This window comes from Astatotilapia calliptera, chromosome 1, assembly GCF_900246225.1.
Source record: "Astatotilapia calliptera chromosome 1, fAstCal1.2, whole genome shotgun sequence".
In the NCBI taxonomy this organism is placed as follows: Eukaryota; Metazoa; Chordata; class Actinopteri; order Cichliformes; family Cichlidae; genus Astatotilapia; species Astatotilapia calliptera.
In genome coordinates this window covers 36,600,454-36,618,763 of record NC_039302.1, presented here as the reverse complement: position 1 = coordinate 36,618,763, position 18,310 = coordinate 36,600,454, and the positions used below count along the sequence as shown (strand labels likewise).

The 18,310-nt window shown below is 44.6% G+C and overlaps 1 protein-coding gene across 2 annotated transcripts; it reads right to left on the bottom strand.

Annotated features, from left to right (window-relative positions):
- Positions 1-786: 786 nt before the first annotated feature.
- katnb1 (katanin p80 (WD repeat containing) subunit B 1) lies at positions 787-18,310 on the bottom strand. 2 transcript variants are annotated; one of them, XM_026176348.1, is made up of 20 exons: positions 18,032-18,310; positions 12,968-13,101; positions 12,745-12,875; positions 10,280-10,397; positions 9,603-9,703; positions 9,481-9,522; positions 8,697-8,780; positions 7,854-7,969; positions 6,707-6,778; positions 6,486-6,636; positions 6,208-6,401; positions 5,782-5,930; positions 5,303-5,353; positions 5,036-5,100; positions 4,405-4,623; positions 4,174-4,323; positions 3,916-3,992; positions 2,661-2,735; positions 2,096-2,212; positions 787-1,313 (listed from the first exon to the last, which is right to left on the bottom strand). In XM_026176348.1, the coding sequence occupies exons 2-20, from the start codon at positions 13,014-13,016 to the stop codon at positions 1,172-1,174; spliced, it is 2,103 nt and encodes a 700-aa protein (XP_026032133.1). In that variant the 5' UTR covers positions 13,017-13,101; positions 18,032-18,310; the 3' UTR covers positions 787-1,171. The 2 variants fall into 2 exon arrangements, with proteins under 2 accessions (XP_026032133.1, XP_026032142.1); XM_026176357.1 differs by lacking the exon at positions 18,032-18,310 and adding an exon at positions 17,627-17,651.

The following is an 18,310-nucleotide window of genomic DNA, read 5'->3' as shown; positions in this document are numbered from 1 at the left end:
GATTTGAAAAAGTTTTTTAGATGTGAGACGGGAAAACCCTGAATGATCGGGAACCTACAGACTTGTTTTAATAATTCAATTCAATTTTATTTATAAAGCATCAAATCACAGCAGTCCTCTCATTGGAAGAGAGCCAGAGAGAACTGAACTCAACCATGCTAACCTTCCCTCCTTTGCTTTAGCTGGCACTGGGTCTATCACCAACCCTCAGTTTGTGTTCAGGAAGTGAAAAGCATGATCAGCTGATTTGGGGTCAGCTGATCGACTCGACTGTTGAATATTCTGGGTCTTGGGTTGCTTTCACAGAACGTTTTTGGTTGTCCAGTCAATGATGCTGGAAATCTGTTTGTCCCAGTAATAAACACCGGTGACTCCGCCCACACGTCACACTCGGCTGTGTGCAGTTTTCAAACCTGTGCCAAGCTGTTATCTGTATTTCAGTCACATATTTTACTATTTTAAATAAATTGTAGTCGTTTACAGAAGCAAAAGAATAAAAACTGCCCAAACACTCATGACCTGACCGTACACTCAAGAAAAGATCTTCAAATATGAGTCAAAGTGGTCTTATGTTGTAGAAATAATGCTCGATCATGTCTTTCCACAAGCTTCCTGTGCAAATGTCTAATTCTTTACAGACTTAAATCTGTGAGCAGATCACCCGACATGACTTTCACACGCTTGGCTCTAAACTGATGTAGAAATGCATGTTGCATTTGAGGTCTGCAGGAAATCTGAGAGACAGCTTCTGGTGCATTCATGAGTCACTCTGAAGAGTACAGTAACTAACTTCATTTTGTCTTTATTTAAATAAACAGAGCTGTACATGAACACAGTGGAGAAAGTGAACAGTAGAAAAGTGAAAAGTCCGAGCCTTTCATGAATCGCTCGTGTGGTGCAAACCTGTGAGCACTTTTTAAACATCCAAACCTCTGAAGGCACATTCCCGTCAGCGCCTCCATACGAGACCGAGACTCCTCCCCGATTCGAGTACCGACCCGCTCGTTTAGCAGCGGCGGTTTAATTTCTCAACTTCCTCTGAGTGTCACTTAACGTCTTCAACATTAAAACATTTCTTCTTCTGTGACGGAGGCCTCAGGAGAGAGTCGTGACAAAAGAAGGACACACAAAGTGCGGGGTCTTGGGAGTCAGCTGATCCACGGCGCCGCCCTCAGGGCGAGTCGTCGAGCGGCGACATGAGCAGCTGCAGCTCTTTGAACGTGCTGCCGTGACGACCGACCTGCGTCGCCTTGTTCTTCACGATGTTGCTCAGGTTCTTCAGCTGCTCGCAGCACACTCGGCACTTCTGGTGTCTGGAAGCACAAAAACATCAGAGGCTCAAACGCAGAGGACAAAGACGTTGGCGAGTCTGTCCGATTAAAATGGTTTTCCTTCAGTGATTGAACAAACCGCCACTGATGATGTGTTGCTATGAATTATGGGACATCTTTGCTCCAGTGTCTCGTCTGATTTACATCATCTCTGCACAAACCTTTATAAGAGAAACTGACTGTCGCTGGTTACAGTTCAATTCATTTTATTATGAAGGTTCCTGTCGTCTGAGTACTACACCAAAGGTGGTTTAATGTTTCCTTTTTTACCTCCCTTGGAGGAGGAGACACTGAAGCATCCTTCATTCACAACAAATGCAGTGAGGCGCAGAATGAGTGCTGCCCCACCGCACTAACATGCTGCTCTCTCTGAAGCTCATCTCAGGAATAACGTCCGTTAACCTCAGCAGCCTGTGTTGCTGCTGGCGAGGACGCAGGCCCTCGCCAACAGCACAAAGGTGACACCTGCTGGACAAACAAACCTACTACAGTCACTAAAATACAGCTGTGGCTCCTGCAGATGCAGAGTGCAAAGAGGAGACCTGGAAGGGAAAAGCAGCCGGCTGAGGAGCGATTACAGCAGGAATCAAGTCTCTGGGTTCGAACACGTGTCAGACATCTTTAAAAACGTCCCACACAGAACGAGAGGTGGAGTCAGCCGAGGTTTGGGGCATTTCCTCCTCAGAGTAATCTGAGTAATCAGCAGATTGATTGACGGTGCTGCTAAATCAGTCAAGCAGCTGTTGGACAGATGTGAGACTCACCGCTCCTCTCGTGTGATGTCGACCCCGACGGACGGCGTGGCCTTTAGAGTGTCCGAGATCAGCGTCCAGAAGTGCTTCATGACGAGTTTCAGAGACGTGCAGCCGGTCTGTATGTAGCTGAGGAAACGCACAGAGAAGGAAGCTGATTGGATGATGGAATTACACGACATACCGACACACTGACGGCATCGGGGCAGGTTCAGGTTCAGGACGGGAGGAAGCGGAGATCTGCTCCACCTCCTGACAATCAAAGTACTCCGGGTGACCTCAGGTTACCAAACAGGAAGTGATCTTTCTTTTTACGTAAAATCCGAATTAGAGTTTTAAATTCACTTTGAGAAGACGAAATCATCTCTGATGCAACCCGAGCTGCCTCCCGGCAGTTCGTCTGAAGCATCATCAGAACTCATTTCTCTCATTGTAATGGTGAAACCCACAAAGTCATCCGTCACACTTGATGAAAACGCCCACAAAGATGCTGACGTTGTTTTAAAACGTACCCTCTGCCGCTGAACGCTCGCGCGCCATCTCTGGACAACAGAAACTTTACCTCTGAGCCGCTCACCTCTCGTACTTGCTCTGCAGCAGTTTGTCGAGCTGAGGAAGGACGACCATGCACACGTCCAGCTTCCACAGAGATCTGGAACAGCAGCGCAACATCTGGTTTTATACGTTCATAAAGGTCAGCAACCCGCAAACAACTGCAGGTCAAACTCTTCAAAATGAAACTTAGAAGACAGATGCAATCAAATAAACAATAAAAACTTTTCAGTGATTGGAAACAGAACAGACTGAAAATAATAATAATAATAAAGCTGCGTAGAACGATTCGTCTGTCATCAATCGTCAGCTTCTGTCACTGTTTTTAGATTTTTTGGGTTAAACTAACAAAGAAAGGTTTTGTTTTTGAACTCCAGTGTAAATAAAGGTTTGTACTTGTATAAAATCAGAATTGTGTGTGTGTGTGTGTGTGTGTGTGTGTGTGTCTCCACGCGTGTGTGTGACATCTTTGTCAGGACAGGAAATTGGCATGCTACTATAATTGTGGGGACAAAATGGCCTATTGTTGCAGAATAAGCAGATTTCTTTGTGTCTTTAATTAAACAAGCGGCGCACAACTTTAGGCTCTACAGCATAGGTGTCAAACTCTGGCCCGTGGGCCAAATTTGGCCCACAGACTAATTACATTTGGCCCGCGAAGCCATACCAAATTACTATCAGAGCTGGCCTACTGGTATTATACAGCTAATATATATATTGTTTAGTATTAAGCTTTGCTTGTTCCATATTCAGTTTTTCAGCAAAACTTGTTTGAGTCCATAAGAAAAGATTCATTCTTATATCTGGAGGAAGATTTTTTTTTTCAATAAATATTAACGTTAGCCCGCGACTTTGTTCCAGTTTTGAATTTTGGCCCACTGTGTATCTGAGTTTGACACCCCTGCTCTACAGTAATTAGTCATTTAACTTGACTGGATAGATGTGTGAAACTCTCCTCCCTGAGGAGCAGCCAAGCCAAGGTGTGACTTAGGGTTCTCACAAAGATGTAGAAACGGGTTTGTGTGTGTGAGTGTGTACCTGTTTAGACAGCTTTGTAGGACCGAAACTTGAAATGTTACTATACTTGTGGGGACCAACAGTCACCTGTGAGGACAAAGTGCCTGTCCCCACGAGCTTGAATGCATTATTGAGGCTCAAATCCTCAGGGTTACGAGTAGGCGTTCATTTTTCATGGTTTGGGTAAGCGGCTCTCTAAAGCATGATGTCAATGAGATGTCCTCACTAAGATATGAAAACGAGTGTGTGTGTGTGAGACTCACGGCTGGGGGTTGATGATGTTCAGGATGTCCACGACTATGGACGGATCATTCATGGAGACGGCGGTGTCAAGAGCGATCTGCACACAAACAAAGAGCAGTTTGAAAATATTTTGATTGACACAAACGAACTGAAAACAAAACAATAAAAGAAGGAGCTGCATGAATGAGCTGCCCGGCTGTATCCGGGCAGAAGACCGCCAAACGGTCATGACCTTCTCACACACGTGCGAGCTGCTGGTACCGGTGTGTCAGCCTCACCTTGATGCCGTCTCGGGTCCACACCCCTCGGACCGTCTGCAGGTTCTTCAGTCGGCTGCTCAGCATCACACACATTGTCTCGTGACCCTTCTTCATCTGGGTCAGGGCCTCCTCGTCACTCAGGGCTCCAGATCTGTGGTTGGGTGAAGACTGACCGACCACACACGTTCAGCTTTATTCTCATCATCAAAGCTGTCGCGAGAATCTAAAAACACTGACGCGTGCACTCACGGGCAGGAAGTCGGCCACGTTCAGCCCGATGGGCTCGTTCCGGGCGCTCGAGATGATTTTGAGCTGCGGTTTGGATTTGGCCGCGGTGACGGGGGGCTGGGTGGGAGCGGGGTGGCTGGAGGACACTGTGCCCGCAGCTGGAGGGGACGGACGCTTCACAGCGGAAATGACCGTAGGCTCCACCCTCACCACGGGAGTGGAGGCAGCCAGCGGAGGACCCTTTAAAACAACAGACACGAGCAGTCACAGCCTTTATTCTCTGATCTCAGCTGTTTTTATGGGCATTTGATTTTTGGAAAAACTGTTAATAATGACAGAAACAAGAAATTATTACAAAATAATTTCTCACACATCATTTTAGTTGTTAATTTAGACTCATAAAACCTCTCATATAACCGCACTCAGACCAAAGTCACACAGCTGTTAAAGGTTTTAGATGGTTTTGAATTAAACTGATTTTCTGAAGACAAAGAAAAATCTTTAACTAAAGAAAGAGAAAACCGAGCGGCTGGAGGACTACTTTGTTGTAAACAGCAGGTATTTGAGCTCTGATAGGTTCGTTGCATTTATAGTCCGCTGTCCTAAGGCGTCCATGTTTCCACACAGACACACGGCTGCTGCGTTCACTGACCTGCTGTTTATCAGGAAAATTAGACTTGATGTCCTTCAGCTGCCGGCTGATCGCCAAAATGGACTCTGAGCAGAAGAAGAAATCATCAGGAAACGACCCAGTAACCACAAAACAGGAGCTGAAACACCTCTGTTGTGTGTTTTTGTGTCGTGTGTTTTTCACTGTCGAACACGTGATTTATTGTTCGTGTTTCATCTATAAACTGAAACGTCGGAGGCGCGTCGTCTCCTGATGTCTCACAGAAACGTGAAGCTGTGCTGGACTCACCGTCCTCTGGAGGAGCGGGAAAAGGCTCCGACATCTTAGGAGGAGTGCGAGCTGGAAGAGAGGAGAACGAGGAGCTCAGACTGCAAAATAAATGTGACGACATGAAAACAAAAGAAGAAATGACGAGAGTGTCTTTGTCCTCATTAGGATGAATATTTTAAAAAGGCACAAAGAACCAATCAGATCCTCCCATCCTGTTTGGCTCTTACAGCGAGTAATGTTTACTCCTCTCACTTTTCAAATATGGCCTGCTTCTCAAAATCAGCCAGAGCAGAACTGATGGCGATGCTGCAGGTGGATCAACAGGTGAGGAAATAGAAGCTTTCGGGGAAACTAAACACAGATTTTGTTGGTGCAGTGTTGATTAAAGATGAACTCAGCGTCCTTTTCAATAGCAATATTTCACAGATCTCGTTGTATGTACGTATAACTGTATTCGTTATTCAACATCTGAGCTGCGATGCTCCGGGTCCACCTACAGATGGCGCTCTTTGGCTGGAAGATGGCCTTGTAGTCCTCGGCGTTGTGGATCTCAGCAGACGACAGCTTCTCGTCCGCCTCGTCCTCGCTAGGGCTCCGCCTCTCCCCTTCGGGGCTCCGCCTGTCAGACTCTGAACGGTGCTTCAACCTGATGACATCACAAACATTTGTTTGTTTGTTTTTAGAAGAAAAACTGCAAATTTTTTACTTTATTTACTTTTATTAAAGAATCTGGAAGCGAAACTTTTCCACTGAAGTCAAATAAGATTTTTTATATATATATATATATATATATATATATATATATGACATGTGATCTGAGTGTTTGATGAATGAAACCAGTGGCTCATGTATAAAACTTTAAATCCAGGAGTCAGTACTTGCAGTATCTGGAGTATTTTCTCCTGTCTCTCAGTGTGCCGTACCTCTGCGATCTGCAGGTGGTCGTGGGTCTCTCGTAGTTCTTTCGCAGTGCCGCTCCTTTGGGGTCCTTCTTCGGCTCTGTGAGCGGCTGGTCGTCCTGGATGATCCCCTGGATCACGGCGCCACCGCTCTTCTTTACCCTCTTCAGATCGACCACGTAGGACGACACACTCGACAGGTGATGAGACACGCCGATCTGACATGTGGAGAAGGTGGAAGATTAAGATTACCTAAAACTTCTGCACAGTACTGTTACTGAGCGGTGGGCGGAGCTACACACCAGCTGCTGGTTGCAGATGGCGAGGTCAGACACCTTTCCCCAGCTCACCGGCACCGCGTCAAAGCAGCGGTCCGGTTCCCAGCCGAAGACCCGCAGCGAGTCCGTGGCGCCGCTGTACAGGCAGGAGCCATCTGGGCTAAAACATATACACCTGAAACCACAGGGACAGGGGTCAGAGGTCACATTCCAGTTACACCCTGCTGCAACGGGGAAAAACTCACCTGACCGGAGTCGTGTCGCCCTCCAACGAGCCGATCATCGTAAACTTCTCCAGATCCCACAGCTTGATGGTCCTGCAAGCACATGCAGAGTTCATACAGCTGCAGCTCATTAGAGACACCTGTAGGTGTTTTATAGTGTCAGGTGAAGACGCTACAACACGGCTGAGGAACAGGAAGAGACCTCCAACAGATCCACGGTCAGCAGTGACAAGTCAGTAAATGAGGAGAAAGAGAAAAGAGGAACGAAACACGAACAAAAGAGGGAGTGGAGGGCAAAGTGCACCTCTCAGTGCATCATGGGAAGTCCCCAGGAACCTGAGGGATGGTTAGGGTCGCCTAACCCAGCTCTAACTACAAGCTAAGCTAAAGACATTTTTATAATTAATTGAAGAAAGTATGTGTTTGAGTCACTTCTTATTCTCATAAATGAGAGTAAGATTTATTCCATCAATAAACTGTTTGAGATAAAAATGACCCTGCTCCCTGTTCTGTCACTAAAACAGGCCAAAACCTACAAAATGTCTCATTTCTTTGAAGTGACACATTCAAAGCTTTAACGGCTCCATCACGATCACATGACAATCGGAAAATCAGGCCACAAACTACAGCTTTGCTTGCTGGTGTAACTTATAAACTGTCTCTAACACCAGGTCGATGTCCTCAAATTAAACATAATAATCAATTTAAGTGATTCATGTTGGAATACTTATTTATACTTCATATGCAAAAATAAAGAAATGATTAAATACTGAGTGCACTTGCTGGTTGTGTTGGAGAAAGGATGAGTTATTATTTCCATTTTATTATATTTATATTATATTTCCTGTTTACTTTTAGTTATAAATGTATGATTTAGTGGCACATGCAGAGGACATGTAGAAGACACAGGACATGTATGTGAAAAAAAGTAAAAGAATTTCAGACTAAAAGAAATGTTACATTTTAAAAAATGCCACAAACAATCAAACTCAGCACCAAAATAAAATCTTGGCGGCACAGAGAGAGGACAACCTCGCGCAGCCTCTGAGCTTCATGAAACAGAAAAACTAAACGAGCCACAAAGTGTCACAAACACTGATTCCACTCATGAGTCGCTCCTTCAGCTCCGAGCTGCTGCGTCTCGGGCGCTCGGCCTGCGGCGACGTACCTGTCGGAGCTTCCGGAGGCCAGCAGGTACTCGTTGGGGTGGAACTGGACGATGTTGACGGCGGCGGTGTGAGATTTGAATTCCGTGATGGTTTTCCCCTGAGCCAGGTCCCACAGCTGATGGAGACAAGAGGACAGGGCTGAGGTCATCGAACAGGAAGAGAGCAGAGCTCACCTCCTTCAGCCAATCAGAATGAGCGATTTTATTACAGGATGCTGCCGGTTTGATGCTTTCACAGCATTTACAGAATAAACACATCATGTTCACACTTTTAAATTCCCAAGATGCTCTCAAACACCCGAACATCCGACCGCTGCAAATGAAATGAAACTTAATTCTAAACATCGATGAAATGTTAGCCTAACGAGTCGTTACACATCACCAGCTTATTACTTTATTTAAATAAATGTAACTGAACCTGGGTCAAGAAGTGTCCTGAAAACTATTTTAATAGAAAAGATGGATCTTAAAAATCCTAAAACACTGAAGTGATTCAACAGACGGACCTTTTAAAACCATTTTAAAATGTAGAAGAATCTAAAAATGTTGCGATTCAATCGCTCGTTTTATTTTATGGGAACACGTGACTACCAAACATGAACCAGGACCAGCTGGAACATTTTAACGTCTTCCAGCCTTTCTGCACAGTTTCCTGCTGCTGATGTTCTGCTTCACAGTTTACATTCACAGCATCGTGTAACTCCTGCAGGTTATAGTTACTCTGAAGGTTTCTCAGCATCTACTGTTACAGAGTCAGAGTTACCACAACATGTAAGTACCGGGAAAAACAATCCTTAAAATATATTTTTTACATTAAAGGTGAGACGTCAGATCAGGTCGTACCTTGACGGTGCAGTCGTCGCTCGCTGAAGCTAACCACTTCCCATCAGGACTGAAGGCCAAACTCCTCACAGCCTGAGTGTGACCCTGCAACACCAACACTGGTCAGATTTTTGCTATCGAGACTCATGTGAAGCTTTTATTTTGAAGGAAAGTAGAAGCTCTGAGCCTGGTTCTGGAGTTTTTCCTTCCCACTGTCGCCAAAGTGCTCATAGGAGGTCATATGATTGTTGGTTTTTCTCTGTATGTAGATCTTAAAGTATAAAGGGCATTGAGGTGACTGATGTTGTGATTTGGCGCTGCATAAACAAAATTAAATTGAAGTCTCTCAGTTCTTTTAAATGCAATAATCCGTTTACTGTAAGACTCCATAAAAGCTCCGACTGACACAGTTTAATCCGAATCATTCTGAGCGTCCTCGGCTTTGGCGCACAGTGACCACGTGTCTGTGTGTGTTTGTTTTGTATGTGATGGTACAACTGTGGAAAACAAGCATCAGAATGTAGAGCGGGGCTTAAACATCTGAAAAACATCAAAAATCTGTCAGAAACCTGAAAACAATCAGGATTTAGCTTTTCACACGGTGCTGTTTCCAGGTCAGATGAGGTCAACTCATTTGCATAAAAGATCAGATTCCACTGAAGCAAATGTCCACATCACACTTTGTTAGGTCACCACAGGTGTGTTTACCAAATCCACCTGCAGCCACTGTCCACCTGTTAGAAACGTGCACCTGGATTCGAGCAGGATATTAGGAGCCGGCCTGTCATCCTGAGCACAAACTTACCTTATATCTGAACACGTATCCTTTCCTCCGCAAGTCCCACAGCTGACAGCAGAAAAGAAGAGACATTTCATTAGAGCGGATTAAGACTTCAAGGATGTTCTCACACAGGAAAGCACGCCTACCTTAATGTTTGTGTCCATGGAGCTGGAGGCCAGGAAGTCTCCAAAGGGATGGAAGCCCAGGCTGGTGATGTTGGCTTTGTGTCCCATCAGAGTCCTTAAAACTGAGCACAGGAAGCAGCAGGGTCACCTCTTTGCATCTCTTTCTAACTAAGACCCAGCTTAGGTGCATTAAAACGCCTCCGCATGATGGGACGGACGATTATTCTGACTGCGGGGTACAACGTCCTCCGTTACAGCCTGAGACTGAACACTGAGGAAGCTGTATCAATTTTCAAAATAAGAGTAGATGGAAAAATACTACTAATAATAACATATACTCAATCAGACTGATGTACTATATTACAGAGGCTGACATCATGTGGTATGACGGATGTCCTGTGTCCTCGAGGCAGCAGAGGTGGAAGAGCTCATAGCTCAAACTTTGCACTCAGAAATTTAGAAAAAACTCACCACACTAATAAAAAAAAGCAAGTTGATTTTAACATGTTTCAGCTCTTTGTGTGTCATATTTCTAATCGACTGGTTCGCTCACTTCACTTCTCTTTGTCAGTGTGAACCTTACGCTGTCCACCGCTGATCTAAAGCACCTGTGCAGATAAATTACGCACACAGACAGTTTAGAGGCGGTGAAGCTTTGACTAAAAAGCCTCGTAGCCACAGAACAGACAGAGTCTTACTCTTGGCAGCCTCCAGGTCCCAGACTCGTATTGAACCTGACTGCGACCCGGCGGCGACCTGCTCCTCCGACACGTTGAAATGGATAGACTCCACTGGGTTCTTGTGACCAGTCAGACTCTGAGAGGAAACAGTCAGAACAGACATCATCACCTAAAACTGCACCTCGCTCCTTTCTCAAAAACTCAAAACACAGACTGTATATCAAAATGTTAGTGTTAGTGAAGCTGCTGAGGGACACCACGTCACCTGTCAATCACAAAATAAGCCCACCTTCATCTCCTGCTTTATCGTCCCCTGAACACTAATGGAAACCATCATTTCCAAAATGAGCTTCATCTTTTATTCAATAAGACCTGAAAACAGCGACTGAGACCATAAAGCCGTCAGGAAACTGTTTACTGAGCTCAGAGATCAGGTGAGGAGGCGGCTCGTTTTCTCACAGACTTCTATTCACAGTCAGAGGAGTCGCCCCCTGCTGGACATCCATGAAAAACGCAGGTTTAAGCTTCACTTTTCAGAATTCAAATCTACACCCATCCTTTATACAGGGAGTGCAGAATTATTAGGCAAGTTGTATTTTTGAGGAATAATTTTATTATTGAACAACAACCATGTTCTCAATGAACCCAAAAAACTCATTAATATCAAAGCTGAATGTTTGTGGAAGTAGTTTTTAGTTTGTTTGTAGTTTTAGCTATTTTAGGGGGATATCTGTGTGTGCAGGTGACTATTACTGTGCAGAATTATTAGGCAACTTAACAAAAAACAAATATATACCCATTTCAATTATTTATTTTTACCAGTGACACCAATATAACATCTCCACATTCACAAATAAACATTTCTGACATTCAAAAACAAAACAAAAACAAATCAGCGACCAATATAGCCACCTTTCTTTGCAAGGACACTCAAAAGCCTGCCATCCATGGATTCTGTCAGTGTTTTGATCTGTTCACCATCAACATTGCGTGCAGCAGCAACCACAGCCTCCCAGACACTGTTCAGAGAGGTGTACTGTTTTCCCTCCTTGTAAATCTCACATTTGATGATGGACCACAGGTTCTCAATGGGGTTCAGATCAGGTGAACAAGGTGGCCATGTCATTAGTTTTCTTCTTTTATACCCTTTCTTGCAGCCACGCTGTGGAGTACTTGGACGCGTGTGATGGAGCATTGTCCTGCATGAAAATCATGTTTTTCTTGAAGGATGCAGACTTCTTCCTGTACCACTGCTTGAAGAAGGTGTCTTCCAGAAACTGGCAGTAGGACTGGGAGTTGAGCTTGACTCCATCCTCAACCCGAAAAGGCCCCACAAGCTCATCTTTGATGATACCAGCCCAAACCAGTACTCCACCTCCACCTTGCTGGCGTCTGAGTGGGACTGGAGCTCTCTGCCCTTTACCAATCCAGCCACGGGCCCATCCATCTGGCCCATCAAGACTCACTCTCATTTCATCAGTCCATAAAACCTTAGAAAAACCAGTCTTGAGATATTTCTTGGCCCAGTCTTGACGTTTCAGCTTGTGTGTCTTGTTCAGTGGTGGTCGTCTTTCAGCCTTTCTTACCTTGGCCATGTCTCTGAGTATTGCACACCTTGTGCTTTTGGGCACTCCAGTGATGTTGCAGCTCTGAAATATGGCCAAACTGGTGGCAAGTGGCATCTTGGCAGCTGCACGCTTGACTTTTCTCAGTTCATGGGCAGTTATTTTGCGCCTTGGTTTTTCCACACGCTTCTTGCGACCCTGTTGACTATTTTGAATGAAACGCTTGATTGTTCGATGATCACGCTTCAGAAGCTTTGCAGTTTTGAGACTGCTGCATCCCTCTGCAAGATATCTCACTATTTTTGACTTTTCTGAGCCTGTCAAGTCCTTCTTTTGACCCATTTTGCCAAAAGAAAGGACGTTGCCTAATAATTATGCACACCTGATATAGGGTGTTGATGTCATTAGACCACACCCCTTCTCATTACAGAGATGCACATCACCTAATATGCTTAATTGGTAGTAGGCTTTCGAGCCTATACAGCTTGGAGTAAGACAACATGCATGAAGAGGATGATGTGGACAAAATACTCATTTGCCTAATAATTCTGCACTCCCTGTATACAGTCTGCACTCTGCCATGATGTGGTGCACTACACACAACGTAAGAGGTCAGGCAGGTTAGTTTAGTTGGAGGAAGATGGCGAGCAGTGGAGGGGAAACATGAGTCTGTTTAATTCCCATGGAGCGAACTCTGTTTTCATCATTTAACAATCAGAAATGAATCAATAATAAAGATAAAAGCGTGAGGTGGTGACAGGAGAGAGGCAGGTGTGGGCATCATGACCTGCAGACTGCAGAAGAGCAGTAGGTAAAGGATGGGTTCCTTTGAATCTGCTCATGTTTCAGGCCTAAAAAACCTCGACGGAAACCTTAAAAATTAGAAACCCATCGCATTTTGCATTGCGGGGGACTCACCATGATGCAGTTGGCCTTGCTGACGGCCCAGATGTTGACCCTGCAGTCCTCTCCTCCTGTGGCCAGCAGGCGGCCCGAGCTTTTCCCCAGAGCCAGACAGGAAATGGAGCTGGATTGAGCCTCGAACTCCTCTGTACGGCAACAAAGGAGGAACAAATTCAGGTCGGGCTGGGCTGCTGGACAGGAAGGGTGTGATGATCGTTTGAGTAACTTTAATACTCACGAAGGCGCCATGCGATCTTGGTTGTGCTGGAGGCAGCCATACTGGTCATACTGGGAGACTGGCTGCTGTGTTTGACGACCCCGGCTGAGGTTAATTCATGAGACGGACATCAGCTCCTGGTTTAAAATGGAGCACTGTAACAAAAAATAATTTCCCCCAGGGATCAATAAAGTATTCTGATTCTGATTCTGATTTAGTGTTTGCACTGAGCGTCAAACACCTGCAGGAACACAACACAGTGATAAATAAGTGATAGAAGAGATAAGACATATAAAACCGTCTCAGTCTCGCCTCTCTGACGCTGAGCTCTCATTTCTACTCCCAGTGAAGATACCATCGTCTTCAGCTCGGCCTCCAAACCACACAGGTGTCACTACCACCCTGTAAACCCTCCCTTTCATGCTGGCTGCCGTCCTTCTGTCACAAATCACCCCTGAAACTCCACCAAGCCTGCACACTTCTTCATGTCTCTTGTGTGCTGTCCCTTGTTTTGGATGGTTGACCCCAAGTATTTAAACTCATCTATTATTGGAAAACACTGTATACAAGCCAGAAGCCAGATGATATAAGTTAGTTAAACTGCAGGAATGTCTTAAAGATATAAAAACCTTGATGACCGTTAATTTCCTACAAATATAGTATCTAACCAGATTCTTACTCTGGATGGCATTACCTTGGCCTCCAGTAACGCTGTGAGGAACCTTGGAGTCATTTTTGACCAGGACATGTCCTTCAACGCACATATTAAACAAATATGTAAGACTGCTTTCTTCCATTTGTGCAACATCTCTAAAATTAGAAATATCCTGTCTCAGAGTGACGCTGAAAAACTAGTTCATGCATTTATTACTTCCAGGCTGGACGACTGTAATTCATTATTATCAGGATGTCCTAAAAACTCCCTGAAAAGCCTTCAACTGATCCAAAATGCTGCAGCAAGAGTCCTGACAGGGACTAGAAAGAGAGAGCAGATTTCTCCTGCTATAGTCTCAGGCTGCTGAAGGATTCCCATGATGCACTGAGTGTTTTCTTTTCCTCCCCTCACTCCCATACCGGCCCCTCCCCGAGCGTGGTTCTTCTCGAGGTTACTTCCTGTGACAATAAGTTTTTCCTCACCACTGTCACCAAGTGCTTGTTCATTTTACCTTTATTTATACAAATAGTCCTGAGACTCAATGCCTCATTTACAAGAGAGACCTGTTTCAAACAGGCATAATAAAATAACACCAATAAAATATTGAATATTTTACCAAGTGTCTACACAGTCAAACTAAAAACAAGATTCCCAGTGATGATTTCACAAAACCATTTATGCGTCTTTTAAAGTCTACGAGCAAAATCAGCTGAGAGCCTGAAATCCTTCTGTCATGTAATCCATGAGGACGGGACAGAAAAGGAGAATACCTTCTCTCTGAGGTCTGAACAGTGAGTGCAAAGAAGTCCTGAGACCGCAGATTGTGACTAAACTATTTGTCAGATTACAGGTAATCTGACAAATAGGAGACGAGTAAACCAGAAATGAATTTAGAGACAAAATGCTATCAATGAACCATCCTGCATGAGGCTAATGAGGACTAATCAACCAGTGAATATAACGTACAGTGGTGTGCTAAAGGTTTTGAGCCGGTGATAAATCTTAATGCCGTGATAAACAAAGTCCAACGATCCATTTCTAAGAAAAACAAAACTCCAGCTTCAGCCTAGCTTCAACAGGAACTCGATGTTTGTAAGACTCCACAGCTTCATTGTTAATACATGTACCTTGAGAAGATACAAGAGAGGGAAGTTAGGATTAGGGTTAACCGAACCCTCTGAGAAGAACACAACCGTGGTTTTTTTTATAGATGCATTTCAAAGACAGCCTTAGCAGAAACAGCTGTGACTGTGTACGATCAAAAGCTAACTGCAAATGTTCGAAAACCATGTCGATACCAGGGTACCAGATTATTACCACAATTAATCATCTGCGTAAAAATAGGCAGTTGCACTTAGATTTTGTCCCACAGCACTGACATAAATAGTAAATAACGCAGGTCCCAAGACAGAAACCTGTGGCACTCCATCAGTCACATTTAAAAAACTGGAAGAGAGACCATTAAACTGCACACACTGCTTATGGTGAGAAAGGTGCTTAGCTTGGTCTGAACGGCCCTTTTCCAATAACCTCTGACATAAAACCCCACGATCAACAGTGCCGGAGGCTTTCGATCAATAAAAAGAGGGGTGCAGTATTTCTTTGCTTCCAGGGCCTCGTAGATATCATTGAGAACTTTAAATTTTAAACCTTTAAGTTACAGTACTGGAGAGATAAAATATCATTTTCATTCTGATAGCTCTAAGGTTGATTATTCCTCAGCCATTAAAGAATCTCAGCTAAAATACAGAGTTTGCAGATTGGTTCATATTATTACCATCCAAGAATCATCACCTTTCAGGAGGGCAGTACAAAGGCACACTGGGATCTCTGCTGAAGTGTTCAGTTGTATGGAAAGATTAAAAATATAAGACGCTGGCTCATCTATGATGCTTGCAAGCAGACGCAAGAAAAACGGAGACAGACTGTCTGGACCGGTGACTTTTTAATGTTAATGCTCTTCAAAGCTGTCAGAGAGAGAATTTATAGTCTGCCAACGCGTCCCAGGGACTTTGAGACTGTCAGTGGTTAAGATCAGAAAGTGATCACATTTGGATTTCCTAATAGAAGCAGTGAAGCTATTACGCAGCTGCCAAACCTTAGCCATTGGCATCAGTGTCGGACTTTCTTGAAGCTGCTCAGGGCTGCTTCCTGTCCCGCCCTTTCACTCTGACCTGGCTAAAAGCAGCATGTTTGTCCACAAGGCAGATAAAACTCTCAGAGTAATATTTACAAGCTAAGTTAACACCGTCCATCAATGTAAAACTGACCCAATGTAAATTCATGAAGTCGTGACAAAAGGCTTGCTCATGTAAAAGCTTTAAATTTCTGTTTGTGATGATGCTCAGAGCATGAAACTGTTCCTCGCAGCACCAACCACGCAGCGATCAGTCAAGTCGCTGGTAAAAACTGCTGTGGAGAAATGATGTGGCACATTAATCAAAGATGATTTATCTGGGGAATAAGGTGTGTGGGGCTTTAGTCATTTGTGTTAGATTAAAAACAGTGTGCCTTAAAATAATCAGACACAGGAGAAAACCGATCCCAATTAAAATCACCTACCAGAATGATTTCATTATAATAGCTGAGCCAAAGAGGAGAACGTGCCAGGGTCAAAGTCAACAGCAGTTAAAGACCTAGCTTTATAAAAAAACTGTCACACTTCTGCCTTTCTGAGGCTGCTTGAGCGATAAATTTTAAATCCATAAATTCCCACATCTCACGTCTCAGAAACAATTATTCATTTGGCACTACCTCCGGTGCTTGCATGTTAACCTTTCCACTCGTCTCTCTCATTGTGTGAATGAGAGTGAGACGAGTGGCACGTTATCCTCTTCGGTTCAGCTATTTTCCTCCTACTGACTTTCATTCCTCTTGTGTTCAGAGCATACCTCGACCTGCTCCCACTGCAGCTCACGGTGTCATCTGCAAACATCACGATCCACAGAGACTCCTGCCTGGCCTCGTCTATCAGCCTGTCCCCATCACCACAGCAAATAAGAAGGGGCTCAGAGGAGATCCCTGATGTAATCCCACCCCCATCTTGAACCCATCTGTCATTCCTACCACACACCTCACCACTGTCTCTCTCTGTCCTCATACATGTCCTGCACCACCCTCACATCCTTCTCTGCTACTCCCGACTTCCTCATGCAGTACCACAGTTCATCTCGTGATCCATAAAGACACGGTGCAGATACATCATCAACAACCTCAAAGCAACCGCACAATTCAAACTCCTTGAATTTTTTTCTTAAATAACATAATTCTTCACCTGCAAACACAAGATTTCACAAATGAACAAACAGAATAAATCTTGTTTGGTGTTATCAGGTGATGTCGGTTGGTGTCTGATATTCATTTCCTGCTATAACAAAAGTCTCCCAAATATGGGATAAATAAGATATTTCTCATCCTCATCAGCACCTTCATCTACATCCAAACTGTTAGATAATATCTATTTTTCTAACACAAAAATAATACTTAAAATCTGCAAGAACCTTCATGTGTTACTGTCTGCAGACTGAAGCGAACATTTCTGTTTATGGAAACTGGCGCATTTTTCTCAGATCATAACGTGTATGAAAACACCGGTAAACTAACTGAGCAGTGCTGTTGTGGTCAGGAGTGTTTGCTCTGCTCTCCTGGAGCTTCAGCTAACTTCAGGTAATCTCATTAAGGTTCTTCATTAAGCTCATTAAACCACAGACGAGCTCATGTTCAGACTAACACAGCAGAGGAGGTCCGTCTGCTCCCCACTTTAACCCGTTAACTCTGACTCTGTGGCGGGTGTTCCAGATCAACTGGCGTTTAGATCAACTGGCGTTTAGATCAACTGGCGTTTAGATCAACTGGCGTTGGTCGAACAGATGTGTGGCAGTCTTGCGTTTCAGGAGCTCCTACCGACAAACCAGCAAAAAAACGCCAAATGTGTCACCTGTGACACTTGTGAGGTTGTCTCAAACACACTCCGTCAGTCTTGATGCTGTTGAACAACAAAATGTTTAAAAATGTGGCGAGTTTACCTGGTGATATCCTCATGCGCGACGCGATCAACTGGCGTTTAGATCAACTGGCGTTTAGATCGCGAAAACAGCAAACAAGTATGTTGTTCACAGGACACAAAGAGTAAACGATCGTTTACTCTTTGTGTCCTGTGAACAACATCGGCGTGGTGTTACTTGTTTGCTGTTTTCGCGATCTAAACGCCAGTTGATCTAAACGCCAGTTGATCTAAACGCCAGTTGATCTAAACGCCAGTTGATCTAAACGCCAGTTGATCTGGAACACCGGTGCTGACCTAACCACCCGCCGTACCGAGCTCCGGGCTAACGTTAGCCGAACACTGAGGCCGGGCATCGGCGTCAGGAGCAGCGGCTCCCCGGCGGAACTTGGACCGAGCAGACGCAGTCTGGCGTTGGGCAGCTTACCTCGGTCTGTCGGTCACCGACGGACGGCTTAAAGTTGATCCGGTGAGGCGGCGACAGCAACTTGTCGACGGTCCGTTTACTGCTCGGCTGCAGCTTAGCAACTGAATCACACACCTCACTTCCGGTGACGTCATTACCCTTTTCCCCCAAACAACTTTATTAACAAATACGCTTCGAAGTCATGACTGTAGAAAACGATCACTAGGTTGAACTTTTCAGTAGCGCCGTTAACTTAGCGGTATTTATCTTAAATTTCCATTTCTCCAGATTTGACATGTT